Below are 22,329 nucleotides of genomic sequence, written 5' to 3'. Positions count from 1 at the left end.
ATAGGTGCGTTTTTGCAGTGTAGAATAACACTGGTGCTTCCAGAGGCTCTCTAATAATCCGTCCTCGCTTGTCTGTCCAGGCAAAATGTTTTTCTAGCAGTGCAAACGGCTGAGTGGATACCGAGTCTGAATGATCGTTGGGTTCACATGGATCTAGTTCCCTATTCCTCAGCTCCTTCAGACGCTGTCCGACCAGCTTTCTGTTTCACTCCACCTGCTTCCCAGTGAGATCTTAGACACACATGCGTACGCTGGGTGAGCGCATGTGGCCAGTATGGGGTTTAAAACCAAAGGGAAACCCATACCTGCATGTTTCACTGGCACCAGGGCGCTGAGCACAGCCACGGGGGTCCTGGAGAGGGAATATAGGGTTTCATGCTAGGAATAAATTTAGATCACTGTGGTTTTGGCATTCAGTGATCCCACTCACTGTGGTTTCTGTTTGAGGACCCATGAGGTGAGCCACAGAGACCGGAGGATGGAGACGGTCACAACACCTGTCACACTACTATCATAAAGCACTCAAGCCCATTGTTAACAACTGAAATGATCACTATGGCCCATTGGCAGATCATACCGCCTTCTTCAGCTTAAATCAATCCCCGCTGAATCAGAACAAGACAGATCAACCCAGCGGGTGTCTGAGTGAATGTCATGAACACGTCCAGCTCATATTTCACCCCCACATCAAGAGGACAATAGATTACAATTGTTCTTGCATTGTGATATTATCTTCATGACAGTTAATAAGGCCTTTTCGTTCTTCGTTTTGGGGTAAAACTACACTGGGTAAACCCAGCCCGATCTGCCGGCTGGAAACCTGTACATTTATCTATCCTGCTTCCTTTCCAAATATGCGGGAACCAATCACAAAAAATTACTTATCCACCTGGCGCGCTATTGGCGGGTTTAACAAGATGGCGATATAGAAGCGACGAATCCAATTCCTTTTAACCTCTCGACGATGTTCAATGGCTTCTTTAGTTAAAGGCGAGACACTACAGGGGAATAGGGTAACATTTTTAAAGTAATAGATATCACCATGAAACTTCCTCAGTTGATTACTTACACGAGTTCATAAAAAAAATGTATTACAAGTTTTTTTTAATTTGTATGTTTAATTATGCAAATTAGGCATTATCTCATTAAATATGTGCAATTTTGAACATATGATAAAGCCAGGTGCAAAATTCTTTTTTCATTTTGATTACTCACAAGATGAAAGAAGATGTTCAGAGGGATTTCAGGATATATGCTTTCATTACCTAGGAAATCTAAATATACTGTTCATAGCCTTAAAAAATCGATTTTCGCCATGTTTTTTTTTAATTAAAATGTCACATAAATCAGGCCAGGAATGATTTATGAACCAATCCCTCTAAAAATATCTTCAGAACACTGCTAAGTGTATAACTGGAGAGTTTGGTGTACTGTACATCTATAGGCTGAGATGTCACTGGAGAATTACAAAAAACTCATTTTGAGAAAAAGGCATTTAAAGATTTGTAATGTAAAAATTCATACTTTTTTAGTGGAAACAACTATTTACAGACACAATATCTCATCAAATCATTAACAACAACAATACAAACCACCTAAATCACATCAACACTTATAAACACAGCATTTATGGCCTTTAACTGAACAAAAAAACAGTCAAAAACACACATCTAAATGTCAGAGCGCGTCACGTGATGCATCTAAACAAATCACGGTGTCAGAAATTTACATCAGCCAATGAGATTTCGCTTTAAGAGTTAAATTTCCATTGTACTTTCACGATTGATTGCTAATAAAAAGGAAATTACCATATTCGGATCCGACAGCATTGTAAAGGAGAGAGAGAGCTTCACAGCGGTGTGTGTGATGACAGGAGCAGACAGCGATCGCGGAGCAGCGGATGATTTATAACGCCAACATTTGTTGAATTTCGGAGAAATCTACAGACGCAAATAGACAAAGTTAGTAAAATAAAGACCTAAATGTGTATTTTGGACTTTCTTTCAACCTCAAGTCTGAAAGAAGACATGTTATTGAAAACAAATAGCCCAAAATCTCAAAATTGACCAGTGAAAAAAAAAACTATGTTTTTGCCTGCCTTGTCTCGCCTTAAGCAAACAAATCGTTCGAGTGTAAATACCACTCACTTTCATGTTTTTTTTTTTTGCATAACCTGCAAAAATCTCCCGATGCCATTGCTGCTTTTGCAAACCGCTGATCAATGCTACAAACCAACACAAGTTTTGTACAAACTGGAGTTTTCGCGTCTGATTGGTTGAAGGACTATCCAATAGCATACAGAGTCATTTGAACTCCCCAGACTAATGTTCAATCTTAAAAGATTGAGCTTGGTCTGGTGATAGCCATTAGGGTAAAACCACTGATCTGTGGTTCTGATAATGTATTGTAGTTCTCTATGTAGATCAGTGAGTAAAACGACGCCACCCACTCTGCTGACCGTGACGGTTAGATGAATATGTAAATATGTGCTGCACGCTTTCCTCTCGGTAACAAAATAAAACTGCAAGCATTGTTTAAAATAAAGCATAAGAAAAGCATCTGAGCTGAGTTTGCACAAGCTCTGCAATTCAGCACTCTAGTAAAGTCTCGTCACACTTAGTTATATAGCACGTTATACAATAGATTGCTTAAAATCAAGCAGCTTTATCGTATTAAACATGAAAAACAGTGTCAGTGTCTCGTTTCATCAAGTGCAACTTCTACTGTATACAACTACTATAAAGCAGCTCAGAGGAACTGTATAATTCAGCTAATAGTATAAAAAGTATTATGCATTAATTTCTTATTCAAAATACAAATCTTGACCTAATGTCAACAGTGGAAACAAAAGATCCACACATCTAAAAAGTTATTATAAATAGGACATTTGATAAATTTTTTCCTACTGTTTTTTAGGTTTTGATTCCGCACTCGTATCTATCTGATATATGTGTCTGTGGTCTTTCTTTCTTGTACAGTTTGTAAAAATTCACTAAATCTATTTGCTAAAATGAATCAGATTTTCAAATAAGAGAGGATATTAGGAGATGGTGTTTGTTTATTGCCTCAGTTCTCTTAGCTGTACAGCTGCAGATTTAATGCATGTTTGACAGTGATGCAGCATTTTATTACAATGCACAACTGCTTAATGGGAAAAATACTGAATAATGTGATCGTTAGTAGAATCGCTTCTTTTAGTTGTAAATATTATCCGTCACATTTTTTGGAAGAATTACACTATAGCCTCCAGTTGTGGCAACTGTTATTTTCAGATTTATTGATGTACAGTATATCCTTTTGAAACCATTGTGATCGCAAATATTTACACGCTACAGACCTGGATGCTTTTCTAATAGGCTCCTGGAATATGTACATCATGTAAGAGAAGGTTGTTTGCACCTCATCTGTCTTTCAGCTCTCCGAGATCTGACTTCTGTTTGCTGTCACAACCCTACTCATTCTCTCTTTAAAACTGTTTATTGTGTATGATGTATCCGGTATTCACTGTGTCCATCCTGGATTCAAACAACTCCCAGTCCTTGTTATCCGCTGCACGTTTTGAACACACTACCCAGCTAACATATTTATGCTCTAAAAACATTGTGCATGGGACCAGTAATTTACAGTGTTTCTAAAACATTAAAATGTCCAATTTTCGTGTAATGATTAGAATGGTTGTACAGCTTTCTCCTAACCTTACTTTTACTCTCAATATATATTTTTTAATCTTTATTTGTAATATTCCAAGAGGCTAAATGTTCACATTTATCAAGTACAAATAACATCAAAAAGATGTTCCAAAACGTTGTTCTAAGTACATTTAATTTCTCTCAACATCACGTGAACGCAGATCAATTATTAATAATGTTCTATAAATGTAATTTAATGTTTAATGTTTTTACTTAACATTTACATAAAATTTACATAACATTGAAAGTTGTGGGAACGTTCCATGTTAGCTGGGTAGTAAATTCAGAGAGCAAACGCATAAAGGAAAGAAAGATAATAAGAAAATTGCTTTAAGTGTGAATATTGAATTATGCACAGCAAACGTTCCGCTTTTCATGTTGCATATCTCCCATTTTGCTTACCGCTCTTAACTTGCTCTCTAGTGAGAGAAATCATCTTAGGGTTACGCATGTAACCTGGTTCCCTGAGAAGGGAACGCGATGTTGAGTCAGTTTCTGATGCTATGAGGAACCCGGTGTCTGAGACACATGTAAGTTCAGGCTAATATCATTGGCCGACGCAGTGCGATGCCATCACGTTGAACGCATACATATGCAAACACGTCATCAAATTCAGTTTGTCTGAAGGAAGACACACAGGCATGCCCAAAACATGGCGACGTGACGCGCCTTCTTGATCCCTTTTTAGGGAACCGGATTATATACATAACCCTTAGACATTCCCTTTCAAGGGAACTCTACTCCATGTCAGTTGCTGACACTATTGGGATGTTAATACCCACCACGTCATGCTGACCAATGCCTGGTTACGTGCTTAAAAAGCTCTTCACAATCACGATCTTGTCATTATCCTGGGCATTGAAGGGCTCAACGGGCCCCAACCAGGAGCACCCTTATGCATCAGCAACCAAGCGGGTATATCCCGTGATCTCACATGGGAAAACCCATGCTCAACCTTTTCTGAAACGGGGACTCCTACACTAGATCAGTCCGAGCCCAGCAACCGGACACCCCGAAGCCCCTAAGAGTAGAGATAAAAGAGACTATAGGCCTAGCCTAGGCTAAGTCCATAGACTAATGATCTGGGGAGGCAACAGATAATGGGTCTTACCATCGCTGTTCTTACTCCAATCCAATCACTCCTAATCTCAAGCCCTCCTCCAACCATCGAGTAGTCTGTTGGGGCCAATCTGTACACAAGGAGCATTATCCTGCTTTACTACCCAGATTGACAACTAATTCCACAACAAGCGAGAGAGTGTTTTTTTCTTTAGTCCCACTCAATCTCAATCATCAAGATTCAACTCATGCCAGTCCCTGCCAGGGAGCTCCAACCAACTTCAACATCCAGTTATGAACTAGAGATGGTGACAGACGAGGGTGACGTTTTATCATAGTACCATCTGTCAGCACTACCATTTTCTATTCAACCAAAGAGCATAATCATGCTAAGGTGCCTGCCTGGGGGCAACACCTGCAATGGATTCATTTCAGGACAGACTATGTCTGCCAGGCTTTACCTTACAGATCTAAAAAGGAGCATAGCCTTACTTTCACATCCATTCTGGAGAAGGCAACAGGTTAGGGAGAGGGTCGCTTCATGACTCAACCTTCAACTGTACAGCTCTACTAAAAAAAAGTAATATTGTCACAGTTGAGTGGCTGCAATGATCACACGGCAATGGATAATTCAATGACAAAGTCTTTACTTGGAAACATACAGGAATCAAACAGAACAATTACTACAATATAAATGATACCGAACAAGGACCTGAGTTAACTAAATGCTTATATACATTAGGGAGTAATCAAGGGAAAATCTAGGGAAAACAGAACAGGTGTGGTACTCAAAAGCTTGCACTGGTTGCCGCTCGCATTAAATTCAAGGCACTGATGCTTAGGGATGGGAATTGAAAACCGGTTCCACCTGAGAACCGGTTCTAAGTTTTACGAACCATCGATATTGTATGCCTTCGACGTTAGCGAGTCCTCTTATCGAGCTCCTGCTCCGAAGTCAGCCATAGTATATACAGACCGTAAACTCACAACTGTCCCTTTATCAAGCACCATAGCGCTTGTGAGGGTGCATGTTTAACTGAAAGAACGAGCAGAGAGAGAGAGCGCCCCGGTCGCGCGTGCGCACTTTCTCTTCAGAGCCAGGCGAAGGTATAAACAAGGCTTCACCGACTCCAAACTAAGCGTTGTCTTGCTCTCCCTCGCACATATTAATCAAAATAAATCGACATGATGGTAAAAGGTCTGAAGACCAACGTTTCATGTGGAGCATTCAGAGAATTTTTTTCCCCCCTGAATTACCGCTGGGTGTGAATTGTGCTAAAATACGTTGCCTTATCTTCTCTGAAAAGTGTTCCGCACATTCAGCTGACATAAACCACACTTTAAATAAACAAAAAAAACTATCCAGCGATTAAATATTTTCTGTATTGACACAAATCTTGTGGGATGTCCTAACTGCTGGGATAATCACACAACGCGTACACGTCTGATAATGACACGTCCAATTTGTGAACTGATGACTCCTTTGAACAAATTAATTTTAATGAATGGTTAAAACAACTGATCTTTCCAACACTGAACTCACGAGATGTCTGAATCAGTGTATAAATCGGTAACACTTAAAGGACAAGTTCGGTATTTTACACTTAAAGCCCTGTTTACAGATTGTATCTGATGAAATAGAACGGTTAAGATTAAAATTTGGACACATGCTCCTGTCCCGAGAATTTTAGGTTTATTTAGCTTTTGTGGACCTATTTTGCCAAACACGTCACACCCAGATTCTTCCGTTGAGAGCTTGAATAATAGACACCAGTTGGTGGCGATAATGCACCTTTGCCGATTGCAAGCAAACCGCTGGCATTTCATTGAATACACAGAAGAAGCAGAAGAAGAAGCGGCTGAGTAATACCGTACCTCACACAGCACATTCAATACAAGTCAATGGAGGTGGACAAACACTACGATAAAACCTGTTGGAAAGCATCTTTTTCAGCGATTTTTTTTTTTTTTGGGATCATATCAGTGAACACCCCTGACCACTCGGTGAGTTTCACGTCTTTGTAAACGAAAGTTTAATGTGTTTTAGGAAGGAATCTGCCAGTGCACATAGACAGCCATTGTGGGGGTGGGGGGGAAGCTAAATAAACCTAAAATTCTCGGGACTGGAACATGTGTCCAAAGTTTAATCTTAACCGTTCTATTTCATCAGATACGATCTGTAAACAGGGCTTTAAGTGTAAAATACCGAACTTGTCCTTTAACAATAAAGTTCCATTTATTACATAAATTACATAAAAAGTAGCCTACAGTTTGCTTACTCAAGTGTAAGCTTTAAAACAAATAAAACCACTTTGGGTTTTTTTGCAGAAAAAGAATGACTACTTTTTTCCAACACAGAAGTGCTATTAGAAATCGATAAGAGAATCGTTAAGGAATCGGATCGATAAGCAGAATCGTCAGTGGCATTGATATTGATCAAATCTTATCAATTCCCATCTCTACTGATGCTTGCCTACAGAACAACCACTGGTTCTGCACCCTGATGCCTAAACTCATTACTCCGGACCTACGTGCCATCCAGAAGCGTGCATTCTGCAAGTGTACGGTGCCATGTGGTGCCATCTCAAACAGGCACAAAATCTCTCTCACAATCCCTGCTGGTGGAATGACCTGCCGAGTTGCTGAGTCTAGCCATTTTCAAGAAACTGCTGAAGGTGCATCTTTTACGGCAACACTTCAATTCAGATTCAATTTGCCTGAACGGAAGACACACAGGCATGCCTGAAACATGGCAACGTGATGCAGCGTCTTGTTCCCTTTTCAGGGAATGATATTACATATGTAACCCTAAGACATTCCCAAAATAACTCTACACCACTCAATGTTAATACCCACTACTACGCCATGCTGACCAATGCCTGATTATGTGGTGAAAAAGCTCTTACACAAGCACGATCCTGTAATTTTCCTGGGCATTGAAGGGCTCAATGGGCAACCAAGCGGTTATATCCCGTGACCTCACATTGCTGTTCGCAACTAGCTCAGTGCTAAAGGTGTTTAATCAGACCCCAACCTCCAGGCTCAACCGTTTCTGAAAGGGGGACTCGTCCACTAGACAAGTCCGAGCCCAGCTACTGGACAGATAGCCCCTAAGAGCAGATATATAAGGGGAGACTATAGGCGTAGCCTCAGCTAAGTCCATAGCACCACATCTACCATCCTATTTTAGTTATTTCTCCAGGCAAACACTTGACCCATTAATAGCACATACTATTCTATATATATATTTATATATATATAAAATAAAAAAACTTGCTACATGTACTGTGCTAGACTAACTGGGACAGGTCACAGCACTTGCAAATTGCTGCCCTGTTGTTGCTTTGATTGCTTCTATTGCTCTCCTCATTTGTAAGTCGCTTTGGATAAAATAGTCTGCTAATTGAAAATGTAAATGGTACTTAACAACAATGGAGACTAACTAGGAACACAGATGGGCAAGCCGGCAGGGAAATCAAAACTAAAACAAACAGAACTGAACATACACCTGACAAATATACTGTTCTACTCATAACCCATTAGCCCTAATCCTCAGATTGGGAGGAGGGGGACATGTGACAATATCTATTCACCTGTCAGATCCACTCACTGGATATCTGTCGGAGAGCACAGCCCTGCGTACACCTTTTTACAATACAATGGAGAGGGTGACAGATTCCCAAGGTCTAATAAAGAAGTCTACTTATTTTTACTCTGCTTTGATACCCGTTGAAGGGTTAACAGAGTGGGAAAATGGGCCAAACCACAGTCTGGACCACATCAACATGCCTGGTCCATCTCAAGTCCTAATAAAGACTGGAGAGGAGAGGCCTTGAGTGTCAAGCTCAACTAAACAAATATTCATGAGGTGCATAGCTCTTCTTAGAAACCCAACTGAAGGATTGGAGAGGGCAGCTGATGAGAGAGCTGGACACATTTTTCCAAAATAGTCCACCTAATACTCAGTGTAGTAAGCTCCTGGTGTGCATAAGACAGCATAGCCCTATTTAGGAAACAAACATAACTGAGAGAGCGGGTAATAACTGGCTCTACCTCATAAGCCCCCACAGGGGAGAGTCAGAGAAGTAAACCTCCTTTTCTTTCAAACTTGAGTCTTCCACACATCAGCTGCAGCTTAGCTTGTTGCGGGTACGAAATAACTGGGATACTAAAAACTATAAATCCCACTCTAAAACCCAAATACATATGCATCAAGTATCTCAGCCCAGAGAGGGTGAGAACAGAGAGTACTAGACACGTTTTTTTTTCAGTATTATAACTCTCCATCCACTTAGCCAGTCTCACAGGGAGGGTGCATCACTCTTGTCCAGTTCTTTCTATCTTTTTTTTATTGGACCGTATCATGAAAAATCTCAACCTCCTAACACCTTCCTTTCCTCTTGTTTTAAACAACCTCTTGTGCTCCAACACCCTCCTGGGAAGGGAAAGATAGAGGGGTGAGAGCTCAATTTTTATCTGGCTCAATTGCGTGCTTTTCCTTCCAGCGCGGAGTCTCTTCCCCCTACTCCCCCTCTCCAGGAACTCATTCCCGGAAATGGACCAGAAGGTTATCACTCTCCCTGATGCCCGACAGATTGAGCCACAGATGCCTCTCCATCACCACCATGGATCGGCTGATTGAAGCTGCCTGTTTAGTGGCGCTGAGGGCCAGATCTGTGACTATGTGCAGCTATGACTATTCTGGTCCAGGTTCACCAGCCTGACCTGCCACCACATATGACTTGCCAACCAGCCTAGATGTTGTCTGGCACAGCTTGGATGGCAAAACGGGAGCTTTCAATGACGAAGATATCATAAGATCTAATAGTTCATCATATGCAGGGCTTTCATATGACTTTCATATGTCAGACTTGGTTGTTATTCTAGCTCCTCTGAACCAGAAGCAAGCAAACTGCTCTCTTTCAACCTAGAAGAAGCTGCTACAAGGGCTTTCGGGCCGGCGAGAGCTGCAGAGCTAGCCGGAGACGCGAGAGAGACAACCTTAAGCTCAGTAATGAAACATGGACACGGGGAACACATCTCTTAAATTGTTTTCTCGTCATTTTTTCTTCAATCATATGACACAAAGACAAATTCTAATAAGCAACACTGTGAACCTGATTTCACCAAGTAAAACATGTTTCTGGATCAACATCTGTTGATTCTGAAACAACCAATCAGATTTGAGGTACAAGTTTACAGTTTTATGTCAAGTTTAGGCTTACAGCCGAGGTTTGGTGCTTCTCCATCAGTGTTATTCACTTATCATTTCTCTCTTTTTGGAACAAGTTGTGGGTAGGGTTAGGGTTAGAACTAAATATTCAAACAGAAATGTTGTTTCAGGATCAAATATGTTGATCCAGATATATGTCTTACATTCGGTAACGTTAGGCAGTTTTGAACTTATATGCTGTATAATATTTGATGATCGCTTTATTTTACATTTGCATAAGCAATCCTCTATCACTTGTTCCTGCTTCTTCTTCACCTGTTTTTTTGATCTGTAGATTCTGTACTATTTCAGAAGATGCGTAATAGCACTCCCTACTGTATAACAGTGAAAACATGGTTAGCGGGAAAATTCAGACAATGGCGGGAAAAGTGTAGATTTGAAGTAAATTCCTGTGTACCCTACCAGTGGACTAGCCTACTCAAATTCAGATACTCAAAATTAGGAACGTATCTGTTTTCTTTAAGTTTCAGTATGTAAAACTTTATGAAAAAAGTATTTAATATGCTACTCAATCAAAAGGATAAACACAACTACAACAAGCCAAGTATACTTACTTAATTATACTTTTAAGTTTACTTATACTTATTTTCTTAAGCCTTAAGCAAATCTGCTTCCTTTCCACACCAATTACATACCCTGATAAATTGGAAATTTAAATATTAGAAATTTCTCAAAACATACTATTTTTCAGTTATAGATCATTATTATTATATTAAATACAGTCCATAATTTTTTTTAAAGCAAATTTGATTATTCACCTAGAAATAGGTAGCCAATAATTTTATCCCTTAAAAATATTGAAAAAAATAATAAATTCATACCTTAAAATAACTTTACACCCTTGCCTCATCTAGTATACGCGGTTCTATGAATATGCAAATGAGCCCCGCCTCCACTCACTTACTCTAGCTCAAAGATCCACTGGGTTACGATCACACGTTGATCTGATTGGTTACAAGGTAGTTTGTGACGTCAGAAAAAACAGCTATTTCAAACCACGTTTTGAGACTGTCTTTTTCAGGAGAAAATACTCAGCAATGCTGTTGACTTATGAATGTGCTCATGGTTTGTCTTCAAGCATATTAAAAACACCACATAGACATATAAACAACATTAAAACTTGATTTTCACCACAGGCGGACTTTAAATAATAATAAATCATTATTTTTAATGTGCTCTTAGTTTTTTGGAGCCTGCTTTGTGTGTGTAAATTACCAACAAGCAAGAGGGACAAAAATAGCATTCACCTCATATAAAACTGTAGAACAAGAATTATTTAGAGAATTTTAAATGTTAAACTAATCCTTCAGCTGTCTATGTTTAAGAGATTACGCTTCATATTGTTGTTTGGCCTGCTCTGTTATCATCAGTTTGTGCTTTTCAGCTGTTGCACTGCTAGCACAGGAAAGCCAGGCACGCATTGTTCAAAGCTCTGTGTTTCCAGGAATATAGGCCAGATAACATGGAAAATGCTTCCCATTCCAGCAGCAGTCAATGAATATGAGCTTACACATGTATTGTGTCTGACATACCAGCTCTGACATCCGAAATAGTCACACGATTAAGTGAGCTTGTCAGATGTGGGGGGGGGAAATGAAGTTCTCATAAGTGTGCATGTGATTTGCATATTAATAATTGTTCAAAACTTCCTGGCTGTAGGGAATAATTCAGCATGTTTCGTGAAAGGACTATCCCGCTCTCTCTCAGGACGTGTGATGTCAGAGGTGGTTTGAAGGCATGTCGGGGTTGGGCTCTGGGCGATGGTGAATTCTTGTGATGTTCGGGCAAAGCTCATACGGGCGGAGACATGAGCACATTCCTCTCCTCCCACCGCACACGCTCCCCTCGTGCCCATCACCACAGACACACGCGCTAGCTGGCCGTCCCCCAACACACACACACACACGCCCTGCACTAACATCCACCGTAGTGCAAAGCTCAATACTGGATTAGCACAGCCAAGAACGCTAAATCACTCAGTCGAGATGGCGATGATGGAGATCAGGGGTGAATCACTTCCTGTACCATATCGAAAACATTTCATACAAAAGTACATGTAGATTATTAACCCTACGACGTCTACTGTATCATATTTGATACACAAATCAAATTCTTAGGCCTCTAAATTATCAACATGATCAAAACTTTCAGACAATCTACAACATACCTTCTGCCCTGATATTTTACACTTTTTTAGCAAGTATAATTGTGAAAACACCCCCTTCAGGTTGTGGGTCACGTCTTTTTGCTGTGAAATCTTGCATTGCTTTCTTATATCGGAAAACCAAAAAAGTAACTTTAATATTGTTAGTAATATTTCATGTTGAACACGTACTGGACTTTTTTTTTTTTTTTTTTGGATAAAAACTACAGAGCTTTGATAATAAAAATAAGCATTAGCACTTAATCTTGCTAAGACATTATTGGGAGATATAGAGTGACAACTGACATTTATATGCAGTTTATGTAAGTGTCTGCTAGACTGTTTTAAAGATCTCATTGATTTACATTACAAGCTATCAGAATTTCATCTCTTTTTGACAATATGATTTTAAGCAACTGCACCAAAATACTATTTTTGTAATTTTGTTTTGTACTTGAAAATATATTAAAGCTAAAAAAATTTACATTTCAGGTTTAGTTTAGCAATTCAATTTATACGTATACAGTATTTTAGCTGCCAAGGCAACATTTGTAAAAAAAAAAATCTAATCTAATATTTTATTTCAGGTTAATTCCAGTTAACCCAGTTTCCAGTTTAGTCTAACGCAGTATACGTCATTAAAATAAAAAGAGTTATTAAAGCTGCAAGCAGCGATTGCGGGCCCAAGCCGGTGGCACCGCCACCCGGTGCCTTTAGTTCCACTAAAGGCACCGGGTGGCGGTGCCACCGGCTTGGGCCCTCCATCGCTGCTTGCAGCTTTAATTATATATATATATATATATATATATATATATATATATATATATAAATAAAAAAATAAATAAAAATATATATATATATATATTATGTAAATTCTTTTTTCCCCCCTATTTTTAACATATATATTATTATATATATAATAATAATATATATATTATTAACATTTTTGGATGCTAAACTATTCTTTTTATAGGCTTTGTACTTTGTACACTTTGTACACTCACGTTCCAATATAGAAAAATTAAAAAAAAATTATTATGAACGGCACAAACTGTACAAATGACTATTTAAACAGAGCAGTGTAATTTTTATATGTAAGGTTGACTATTTTATTATTATATTTTATTAAGGCTATAATGAACATTCTGCGATGTCAGGATTGCAATGCTGGAATGCTGTGTGTGTGTGTGTGTGTGTGTGTGTGTGTGTGTGTGTGTGTGTGTGTGTGTGTGTGTGTGTGTGTGTGTGTGTGTGTGTGTGTGTGTGTGTGTGTGTGTGTGTGTGTGAGGCTCGATCGAACAATGGAGACATAAAAACATACTCCGTCATTTTGTTCATACAGACCATCATTCAAAATGCAAAGTGTTTCCTTATATTTGTGTACACTGGCAATGAAACACAACATTGTGCTTTTGTTAAACTATAAACTCTTGTCAAACTGTAACCTACAACTGTCACCCAACCAAAATCACACAGACACACACACACACACACACACACACACACACACACACACACACACACACACACACACACACACACACACACACACACACATCCCCCCTCCCCTCCCCTCCCCACACAGACAGACACACACACACACAGAATGGCAGAGAGACAGAGAGAGAGAAAATACACATTCAAACCACAATATCTGACTTCCTGTTGGTCGGAGCTAATGACTGTAAATTAGAAAGTTGTCCGGATCGAAGAGAAGAATATACGTACCGAGTTTGGTTACTGTAGGTAAAACTATAACTAAGTTATAACACACTTTATGCATCCTTTTTTAATCATAAATTTGTTTCCTCGCCACGGCCAAACCGTTCGAGATATCAAAAATCCCCTGGCAATTTATCATCTTCCATGTCTTGACTTCATGCTGACCGAGTTTCGTGGTCATCGGATGAATTCTCTAGGAGAAGTGTTTCAAATGCGAGAGCAAGCGTTCTCCAATCAACCCGTAATAGCCGACTTCCTGTTGGGCTGGCGTAAAACTTGACCCAGGGAAAGTTGTTCGGCCCGATTAAATCTATATGTGTACCGAGTTTCATATTAATTCATGCAAGCGTGTTTGATATACGGACAAGTGTTCGAATCCCATTCCAGGGGGCGCTGTCGAGCCCCCCTGCCACGCCCGGGTACCAGCTTCAGCCCGGCCCTAATGGCCGCGGGTTCTGACCTGTGTGCAAAATTTCAAGAGTTTTCGAGCACGTTAAGGCCCTCAAAAGTGCCAGAGATTTTGCACACAGCAGAGAAATGGTTAAACTAAACTAGCCCCCCTCCTCACACACACACACACACACACACAGAGGGGCAGAGGGAAAATGCTCCAAACAGTACACATTCAAACCAAAATATCTGACTTCCTGTTGGTCGGAGCTAATGACTGTAAATTAGAAAGTTGTCCGGATCGAAGAGAAGAATATACGTACCGAGTTTGGTTACTGTAGGTAAAACTAATACCCCATTTTTGACTAAAGGTGGCGCTACTGAGCCCCTTACCACGCCCGTTTCTGAAACTTCGCACATGTCTATTACACAATAAATGTCAAATGCATGTTGAGTTTCATGCAATTTGAAGCATGTTAAGAGCTTCAAATGCATCCAAAAAGAATATAAAAGTTTAAAGCGTTGCCATGGCGACAGTATTAAAGATATCAATAATCCTTTCACAGGTCTACATCTGTCGTGTGTTTACATTATACAGATGAAGTTTGAAGCAAATCGGGTAAAAATAAGAGGGTGATTTCAAAGCATTTCGAAAGTGACACACTTCCTGCTGCCAGTTGGTGGCGCAATAACTTTGACTCACAATAGTCACATCCATGTGATCGGCCTCTTACAGCGAACACACTGCTGAAGTTTCATCAAGATCAATTAATGTATGAGGATGTTATAACACACTTCCTGTTTCCAATATTCGCCATAAATTCGTTTCCTCACCACGGCCAAACCGTTCGAGATATCAAAAATCCCCTCGCAACTTTTCATCCTCAATGTCTTGAGTTCATGCACACCGAGTTTCGTGGTGATTGGTTGAATCGTCTAGGAGGAGTATTTTAAATTCCATTGCATGTGTTTTTTAAACTACGCCAAATAGCCGACTTCCTGTTGGGCTGGGGTAAAAAGTCAGAGCATGAAGGATATATGAACCGATGAGATCTATAAGTGTACCGAGTTTCATATTATTTCATGCAAGCGTGTTTGATTTATGGACCAAGTTTTCGGACCCCGTTCCAGGGGGCGCTGTCGAGCCCCCCTGCCACGCCCGGGTACCAGCTTCAGTCCGGCTCTAATGGCCGCGGGTTCTGACCAGTGTGCAAAGTTTCAAGAGTTTTTGAGCACGTTAAGGCCCCCAAAAGTGGCAAAAACCTTGAAAAAAATTTATTATAAAGAAGAAGAAGAAGAAGAAGAAGAAAAACAAAAAACCCTTAGAAGAACAATAGGGCTCTGCGCCCTTTCAGGGCTTGGGCCCTAATAAAAGAAAGTTAGTATTAATGGCAACACTTGAAATCCATTAACACAAATCCATATATTATATAGACTCATTACATGCAAAGTGAGATATTTCAAGCCTTTATTTGTTATGTTGATGATTATGGCTTACAGCTTATGAAAACCTTTTCACAATATTATCATTTTGAATTTGGGGTTTTCATAAGTTGTAAGCCATAATCATCAACATTATAACAAATAAAGGCTTGAAATATCTCACTTTGCATGTAATGAGTCTATATAATATATTAGTTTCACCTGTATGCGCTAGACTACACTGGGAAGGGTCACAGCACTTGCATAGTGTTTTGTACTGTTGTTAGTTTAATTGCTCTCCTCGATTGTAAGTCGCTTTGGATAAGTGATTAAATGTAAATGTAAAGAAAAAAACTTTTTGAATAGTTGTAGCCAACAAACACTGCTGCATAGTAAGATCAATAAACACGTATGCTCCTCTTCAGTTTCCTTTCCCTCAGGAGAAAGCTCTCCGACGGCCTCCGCCAGCAACTGCTCGTGTGAGCTTGGCCACGGGAAGTGTGCTGAGGACGGCGACTGCCGGTGAGTCGACTCACGAGGGGGACGTTCATGTGGTGAAGTATATTTGAGCTGATGAGCAGTATTTACCTGTCGTCTCGTGTGTCAGGTGTGACCCGGGCTGGGGCGGCCCGCGCTGTGACGACTGCGTGCGGATGCCCGGCTGTGTCCACGGCTCCTGTCATCAGCCCTGGCAGTGCACCTGCATGGACGGGTGGGGGGGCAGATTCTGTGACAAAGGTGATTCATTATTCATGAGCGTAACAAGTGTTAAACGCATTAACAGACTGACATGACAACAGCGGCTTGTCTCCGCAGATATTTACGTGTGCTCTAGAGAACAGCCGTGTCAGAACGGGGCGACATGCGTCTTGAGTGAGTCGGGGGATTATAACTGCTTATGTCCTGAAGGCTTTCATGGGCGGGACTGTGAGCTGAAAACTGGGCCTTGCCAAAAGACAAAGTAAGTGTTTTATATATATATATACGTATGTGACCCTGGATCACAAAACCAGTCACGAGTCGCACTGGTATATCTGTGGCAATAGCCAACAATACATTGTATGGGTCAAAATTATCCATTATTCTTTTATGCCAATAATCATTAGAATATATAAGTAAAGGTCATGTTCCATGAAGATATTTAGTAAATTTCCTACCGTAAATATATATAACATTATTTTTGTGAGTGAATGCAGCACAATCGTGAACATAAATGCACAACTTTAAAGGAGATTTTCTCAATGTTTTGATTTTTTTTACCCTCAGATTCCAGATTTACATAGAGTTGTATATTGGCCAAATAGTGTCCTATCATAACAAACCATAAATCAATGGAAAGATTATTTTTGTATATTTGTTCATGTGATTTATAAATCTCAATTTTAAAAAATGTACCCTTGTGACTGGTTTTGTGGTCCAGGGTCACATATTATTAATTGAATTGGTCACCTTTTTTACAGTCAAACCATCATTTATTCAGACACCTTTTTCATTTCTCACATTATCACAGTTTATTCGCTATAGTTTAGAAAATGGTAATAAATATGACAAGAACTCTCATATTTCACTGGTTTTGTCCATCCTTCTGTTAGACTGTCTCACAAATAAATTAGTTTGAATATCTGTCAGCTGTTAAATTTAACTACACAATTAGATAATACTAGTTCACATCAACCAATCAAAAAGGTTGCATTAGCAATTAAAGAAAAAACACTTCAGCATAACATGGTCAGCTCAAAGTGTCTGAATCATTTTAGGTTCACATTTTTGAATACATTTTACCGGTATCACTGTATGAAGAATTTTTGGGTTTAATATGTCACGGTTTACTTTATTTTGCTATCCTCACTTACATAAATTCACTATAGTGTCCTGCACCCACTAGTAAAAAAAAAAATACCAAGAATTCTGGTGTCTGAATAATATTTGGTGTGTGTGCGTGTGCGTGTGTGTGTATATATAAAATGTAAATGCATATTTTCGTCATCACAAAGTTGCAGAAGAACAGAACAAGTAGTTTTTAGTAGGACTTTCAATTACAAAGAACTCTTTTACGTGAGATCAGTGAATAGTGGATTCCTCATCCTATGACCCCTCAGAACAAACATTTCGTTAAGCTGTGATCCTTAATCTATTAGCACACAAGCCCAGACGCACTGGCGCAGGCAGAACAACAGCCTGGTCAATCTGCAGCCTCCAGAGAGCAATCATGTGATTCACTGGGCTCATTATTACTGGCGCTGTGAGAGTCTGGAACACCGACACACTGCAGATCGGCCCGACTGTCCTCCCGGACGAGCAACACAAACTGACTGAGTGTGTTCTGGGAAATGAAGCTGCAGGAATGGACCAGTTGCTGTTCCAGAGACACCAAGGGCCTCATTTATAAAATGTTGCATAGAAACCGTCCAACATTTGGTCTTGCGATTATTTCGAAAATGGCTACAGAAAATTCTCAATATTCAGAGAATAAACGTGCGTACACCTTTCTGACAGATGTGACATTTATAAATCACAAATCATCTTGTGCGCAGCTGGTTTATTAAACACCTCGTAAGCTCTGACTAATTCATGTAATTGACATATTAAATAGCATCAGTCAACGCCTAAATGTTTGACTTGAGACATTTAATATTCAACAATAGTATTGATCTGCCTTAGCCTGGCAAGCCAGACTTACATCAAGAAGTTTAGTCTGGCAACTCTCCATAGACGCGGCTTAATCCAAGGGGCGGTGATAAACGGTTGTCTCTCAAAATCCCTCTGCACGCAATAGGATAGCGCTACAACCAACCAGAGCAACGAAGAAGGTGACGTAGTCAAGAGCGGCAAAACCTCTGAACACTTCTTCCTTTTTTAAGAATGACTTAAGTGCCGTTCTTTGCTCTTTTCTTAAAGAAAAACTTAACTCCAAGTCCTCCAGAGTCGCGGCCAAAGCCGATTCGAAAGACCGCTGTTCTCTATCCGCTAGCAAAAATACATTTTGCTGCCGCTAGTGTGCGTCTAGATTTCTAGGCTAGATCTGCCTTACTTAAAGGAGAACTCCGGTCAATTTTAACATTGAGCTCAATTTTTTGTAAATTTGGAGTGCTGTCAATACAGAGAACAACAACAAAAATCAGTGTTACCTACACTGTGTTATCCTCTTTTTAAAATTTGCACCCTGTTGACTTCAATGGGGCACGTTTTAAACCTGCTTTTATCCTCTTAACATCTTTGATGTGTTATTACAAGTGCCCAGCCATGTTGAGTGATTCCTTCAGAGTGAACACGAGTGAATCTGACTGCAGGAGATGTGAAAGATATTAATAAAAATGATTTTATTTCAGCCAGCGCACATACCTGTATTTACTTCCTGTTTTCGGTCGAAGTCCACAGTAGTCGATTGTCGAGTTCACACGCATAGGTTTAGTTACCTATGATCACGCACGTGAACTCGACAATCGACTACTTTGGACTTCTACCAAGTTTAAAACTTGCCCCATTGAAGTCAACAGGGAGCAAATTTGAAAAAGAGGATAACACGGTGTAGGCAACACCGATTTTTGTCGTTGTTCTCTGTATTGACAGCACTCCAAATTTAAAAAAAAATGAACTCAATGTTAAAATTGACCGGAGTTCTCCTTTAAGGTGGACGATGACGCAATTTTCTTCTAGAAACAAACTTTGTTGTATTATTTTCATGTTGTCACTGTGAAGCTGCTTTGATACGATCTGTATTGTAAAAAGCGCTATATACATAAAGGTGACTTGACTTGAGAATTGCGAGCGGCAAGAATTGCTTAGATTTCCAAATACCTGCAGTTCTCAATAGCACAAAAAAAAAAGAAGTCACAAGCACAAGTGCCAGATATTTTTTAACGATGTTCATCACTTCAGGTCCCCCTGCAAGAACGGCGGTCTCTGTGAGGATCTGGGTGGCTTCGCTCCGGAGCTGTCGTGCCGGTGCCTGGTCGGCTTCACCGGGCCGCGCTGCGAGACCAACATGGACGACTGCCTGATGCGCCCCTGTGCCAATGGCGCCACCTGTGTGGATGGCGTGAACCGTTTCTCCTGCCTGTGCCCTGTGGGTTTCACCGGGCGTTTCTGCACCATCAACCTGGATGACTGTGCCGGCCGGCCCTGCCTCAACGGAGGACGCTGCATAGATCGGGTTTCGGCCTTCCAGTGCCTCTGCCCTCCAGGTTACAACGGGAGAACATGCGAGATTCCCGTCTGGGAGTCGGGATCTCAAGCGGTGTCTACGTTCAAGAGCCTAGAGAGCAAATCTGTTCAGGGAAATCACTCCCATTGGACGACTCCTAAAGAGGAACGCTCGTTTAAAATCTCAGTGGTGACCCAGCGCGGGGCGGACGGGCTGTCGGAGTCGCAGCTCGTCCTCCTGCTGGTGTTGGGGGGCATGACTTTAGCCGTGGTGGCAGTAACAGCTGGTCTGGTGCTGCGTGGACAGTGCCAGGACCGATCGGCTCGCTGCCAGTGCAGGCCGGCTGCCGCTCACCATCGCCCGCTCCACCGGTGTCGAACTCACTCTGTGCCTGTGCAACAGGAGTGCAAGATCAGTTTCCTCCAGCCGCCCGCCGAGCTCGAGAAGAAGAGGCTGAACACCGACATCATTTAGACACAGCAGAGACCGTGCAGCTGCTCTCGTTGAAGTAAACCACCACTTCTGACCACTCACAAGATACAGATACTGGTACTATAACTGGTGCTGATGAATCCGAGTTGGCTGAATGCAGGTGGTTATTATACAGAGCCATTGCACAGATGTAAAGAACCAATCAGTAGTTGTATTTTAATGATCAATGCCACAAGTGAGGGCATGTACTGATGAGGGAACATTAGGTCAGTTAGAGTCAACATGAAATCAATAATGCTCTTACCTGGTCGAAGATAATGTACGGAGGCCCTAATGGGACGTGGTGGTGGCCAAAAAAAACAAACAAGATGGGACAAAAGATAATTCAATGCTTTTGCATTCTCTTGCAAAATGTTTGTGTTCCCCCCAAAAACTTTGCGTTCGCTTGCAAAACCTTTGCGTTCCCTCGCAAAAAAAAACGTTTGTGTTTATGAGAGCGAATGCAAAGTTTCTCGGGGGAACGCAAACATTAGCATGAGGACGCAAAGCATTGCCAAATACATGTTTCCTCCAATCTCATATTTTTTTTCTTCACCATGTCCATTTAGGGGTTCTGTAGAAATGTTATATACATGTAATAACTACTGTGTACTGTAACATGTAATGTAATAATCCATAAATGTAATAACTTTCTCTGGTCTGAAAAACGTTTTGGCTGATCTCACCAGGCACTATTTTTCCTCTCCCAAAAATTTTTCTCTGTATTTTTTTGGTCTTCATTTTTTCCCTCAATAAAAGCAACAAGGTTGCTTGCTAGCTAACAAGCATGCGGTACAAACCTTGGCAAGCAGAAGCAGATTTATTTTTACACAGACAAGAAACATTTTTGTAACATTTTACAATAAGGTTAGTTAACATGAAAATTCTTCTTCTTTAAAAAAAAGCATTTATTATTATATATTTTTAAAAAAGCATTAATCTTAATATTCATTACAACAACTAATACATTATTAAAATCAAAAATTGTATCTATTAATATTATTTAATGGATCTGAGCTAACGTGAACAGCAATGAACAGTTTTATCAACTAACGTTTGAAAAGATTAATAAATATTGTAATAAATATATTGTTTATGTTAGTTACTGCATTAACTAATGTTAAGTAATGGGACCTTATTGTAAAGTGTTAGCAAGAAAAAAAGAATTATTTTAGAGGAAATAAAACATTTTCATCTTGTTTCGGGGCTTTTGTAATTTTCAGACCATTTTCAAAATGCAATCATTTTCAAAACTGATCAAATTGAATCTCATCATATACTTTTCTCCTTTAATATCCTGTCACATTATGAAGGTAAGGTGGATGCAGATGCGGTTTCATGTTGACTTTAAGGTACACACATCCTGGGAACTATTTGTTGATATGAGGTCTGTACTCAAAGAGTATATGGTAGCGCTAATGAGCTGCGTGTAAAATAAAGGGAAGCACTAAACCACTCGAATATATCAAAACATCCATCATGTGTTGAACTAGTGCTGTGTGTAATATCCAGCCACATTACTGGAGAAGCTCTAATCATTGCAGATGTATGTGTACACATGTTTGCCAAGTGTTCAAATCGTAAGAGTGAGTATATGCTACATTTTATTTTTTGAGAATATGTTTGTTTTATGAACATACTTTTTTAAATGAAAGTGTAAGTTCCCTTTAACATTATTGTTATGCTATTTTAAGCGGTTTAGATAGTAACATCAGTTTTATGGGAATGATATTTGTCATATAAAATGATACATAAACAACAGTATTCTTAAGTGCAAATATAATTTATTTATGTAATTTATTGGTGAAATGTATATTTGTTTTTTTTATTGTAATGTGCATTTTTATACAAAACTGTGTGTATTAAAGTTTTTAATTGTGTAATAGATGAACTCATGTCTAAATCACTCTATAAAAACTGTCTTTAAATACCAGGTGTCATGAATAAATTATCTTATCTATGCAATCTTCTAATCCATATCTAAGCTAAAAATTACTATTATTTTAATAATAGTCATTATAGTTAATAATTATATATATATTCCAGGTCATTAATG

The 22,329-nt window shown here is 39.8% G+C and overlaps 1 protein-coding gene across 9 annotated transcripts in view; it reads left to right on the top strand.

Annotated features, from left to right (window-relative positions):
• dlk2 (delta-like 2 homolog) overlaps positions 1 to 22,198 on the top strand; it is a 528,840-nt gene extending 506,642 nt beyond the window's left edge. For 6 of the 9 annotated variants that reach the window (XM_079634645.1, XM_079634647.1, XM_079634644.1 and 3 more), the window contains 4 exons: positions 16,084 to 16,180; positions 16,266 to 16,396; positions 16,475 to 16,619; positions 19,538 to 22,149. In XM_079634645.1, the coding sequence (XP_079490771.1) occupies positions 16,084 to 16,180; positions 16,266 to 16,396; positions 16,475 to 16,619; positions 19,538 to 20,276 (1,112 nt within the window). In that variant the 3' untranslated portion in view covers positions 20,277 to 22,149. Of the gene's footprint in view, positions 1 to 16,083; positions 16,181 to 16,265; positions 16,397 to 16,474; positions 16,620 to 19,537 lie in introns of all 9 variants that reach the window. The other 3 variants (XM_079634646.1, XM_079634652.1, XM_079634648.1) reach the window with 2 other exon arrangements.
• The last annotated feature ends 131 nt before the right edge of the window (positions 22,199 to 22,329 follow it).

This window comes from Phoxinus phoxinus (assembly GCF_949152265.1).
Source record: "Phoxinus phoxinus genome assembly, chromosome: 14".
In the NCBI taxonomy this organism is placed as follows: Eukaryota; Metazoa; Chordata; class Actinopteri; order Cypriniformes; family Leuciscidae; genus Phoxinus; species Phoxinus phoxinus.
Note: the sequence above shows the minus strand (reverse complement) of the source record. Positions and strands in the feature narration are given on the sequence as shown.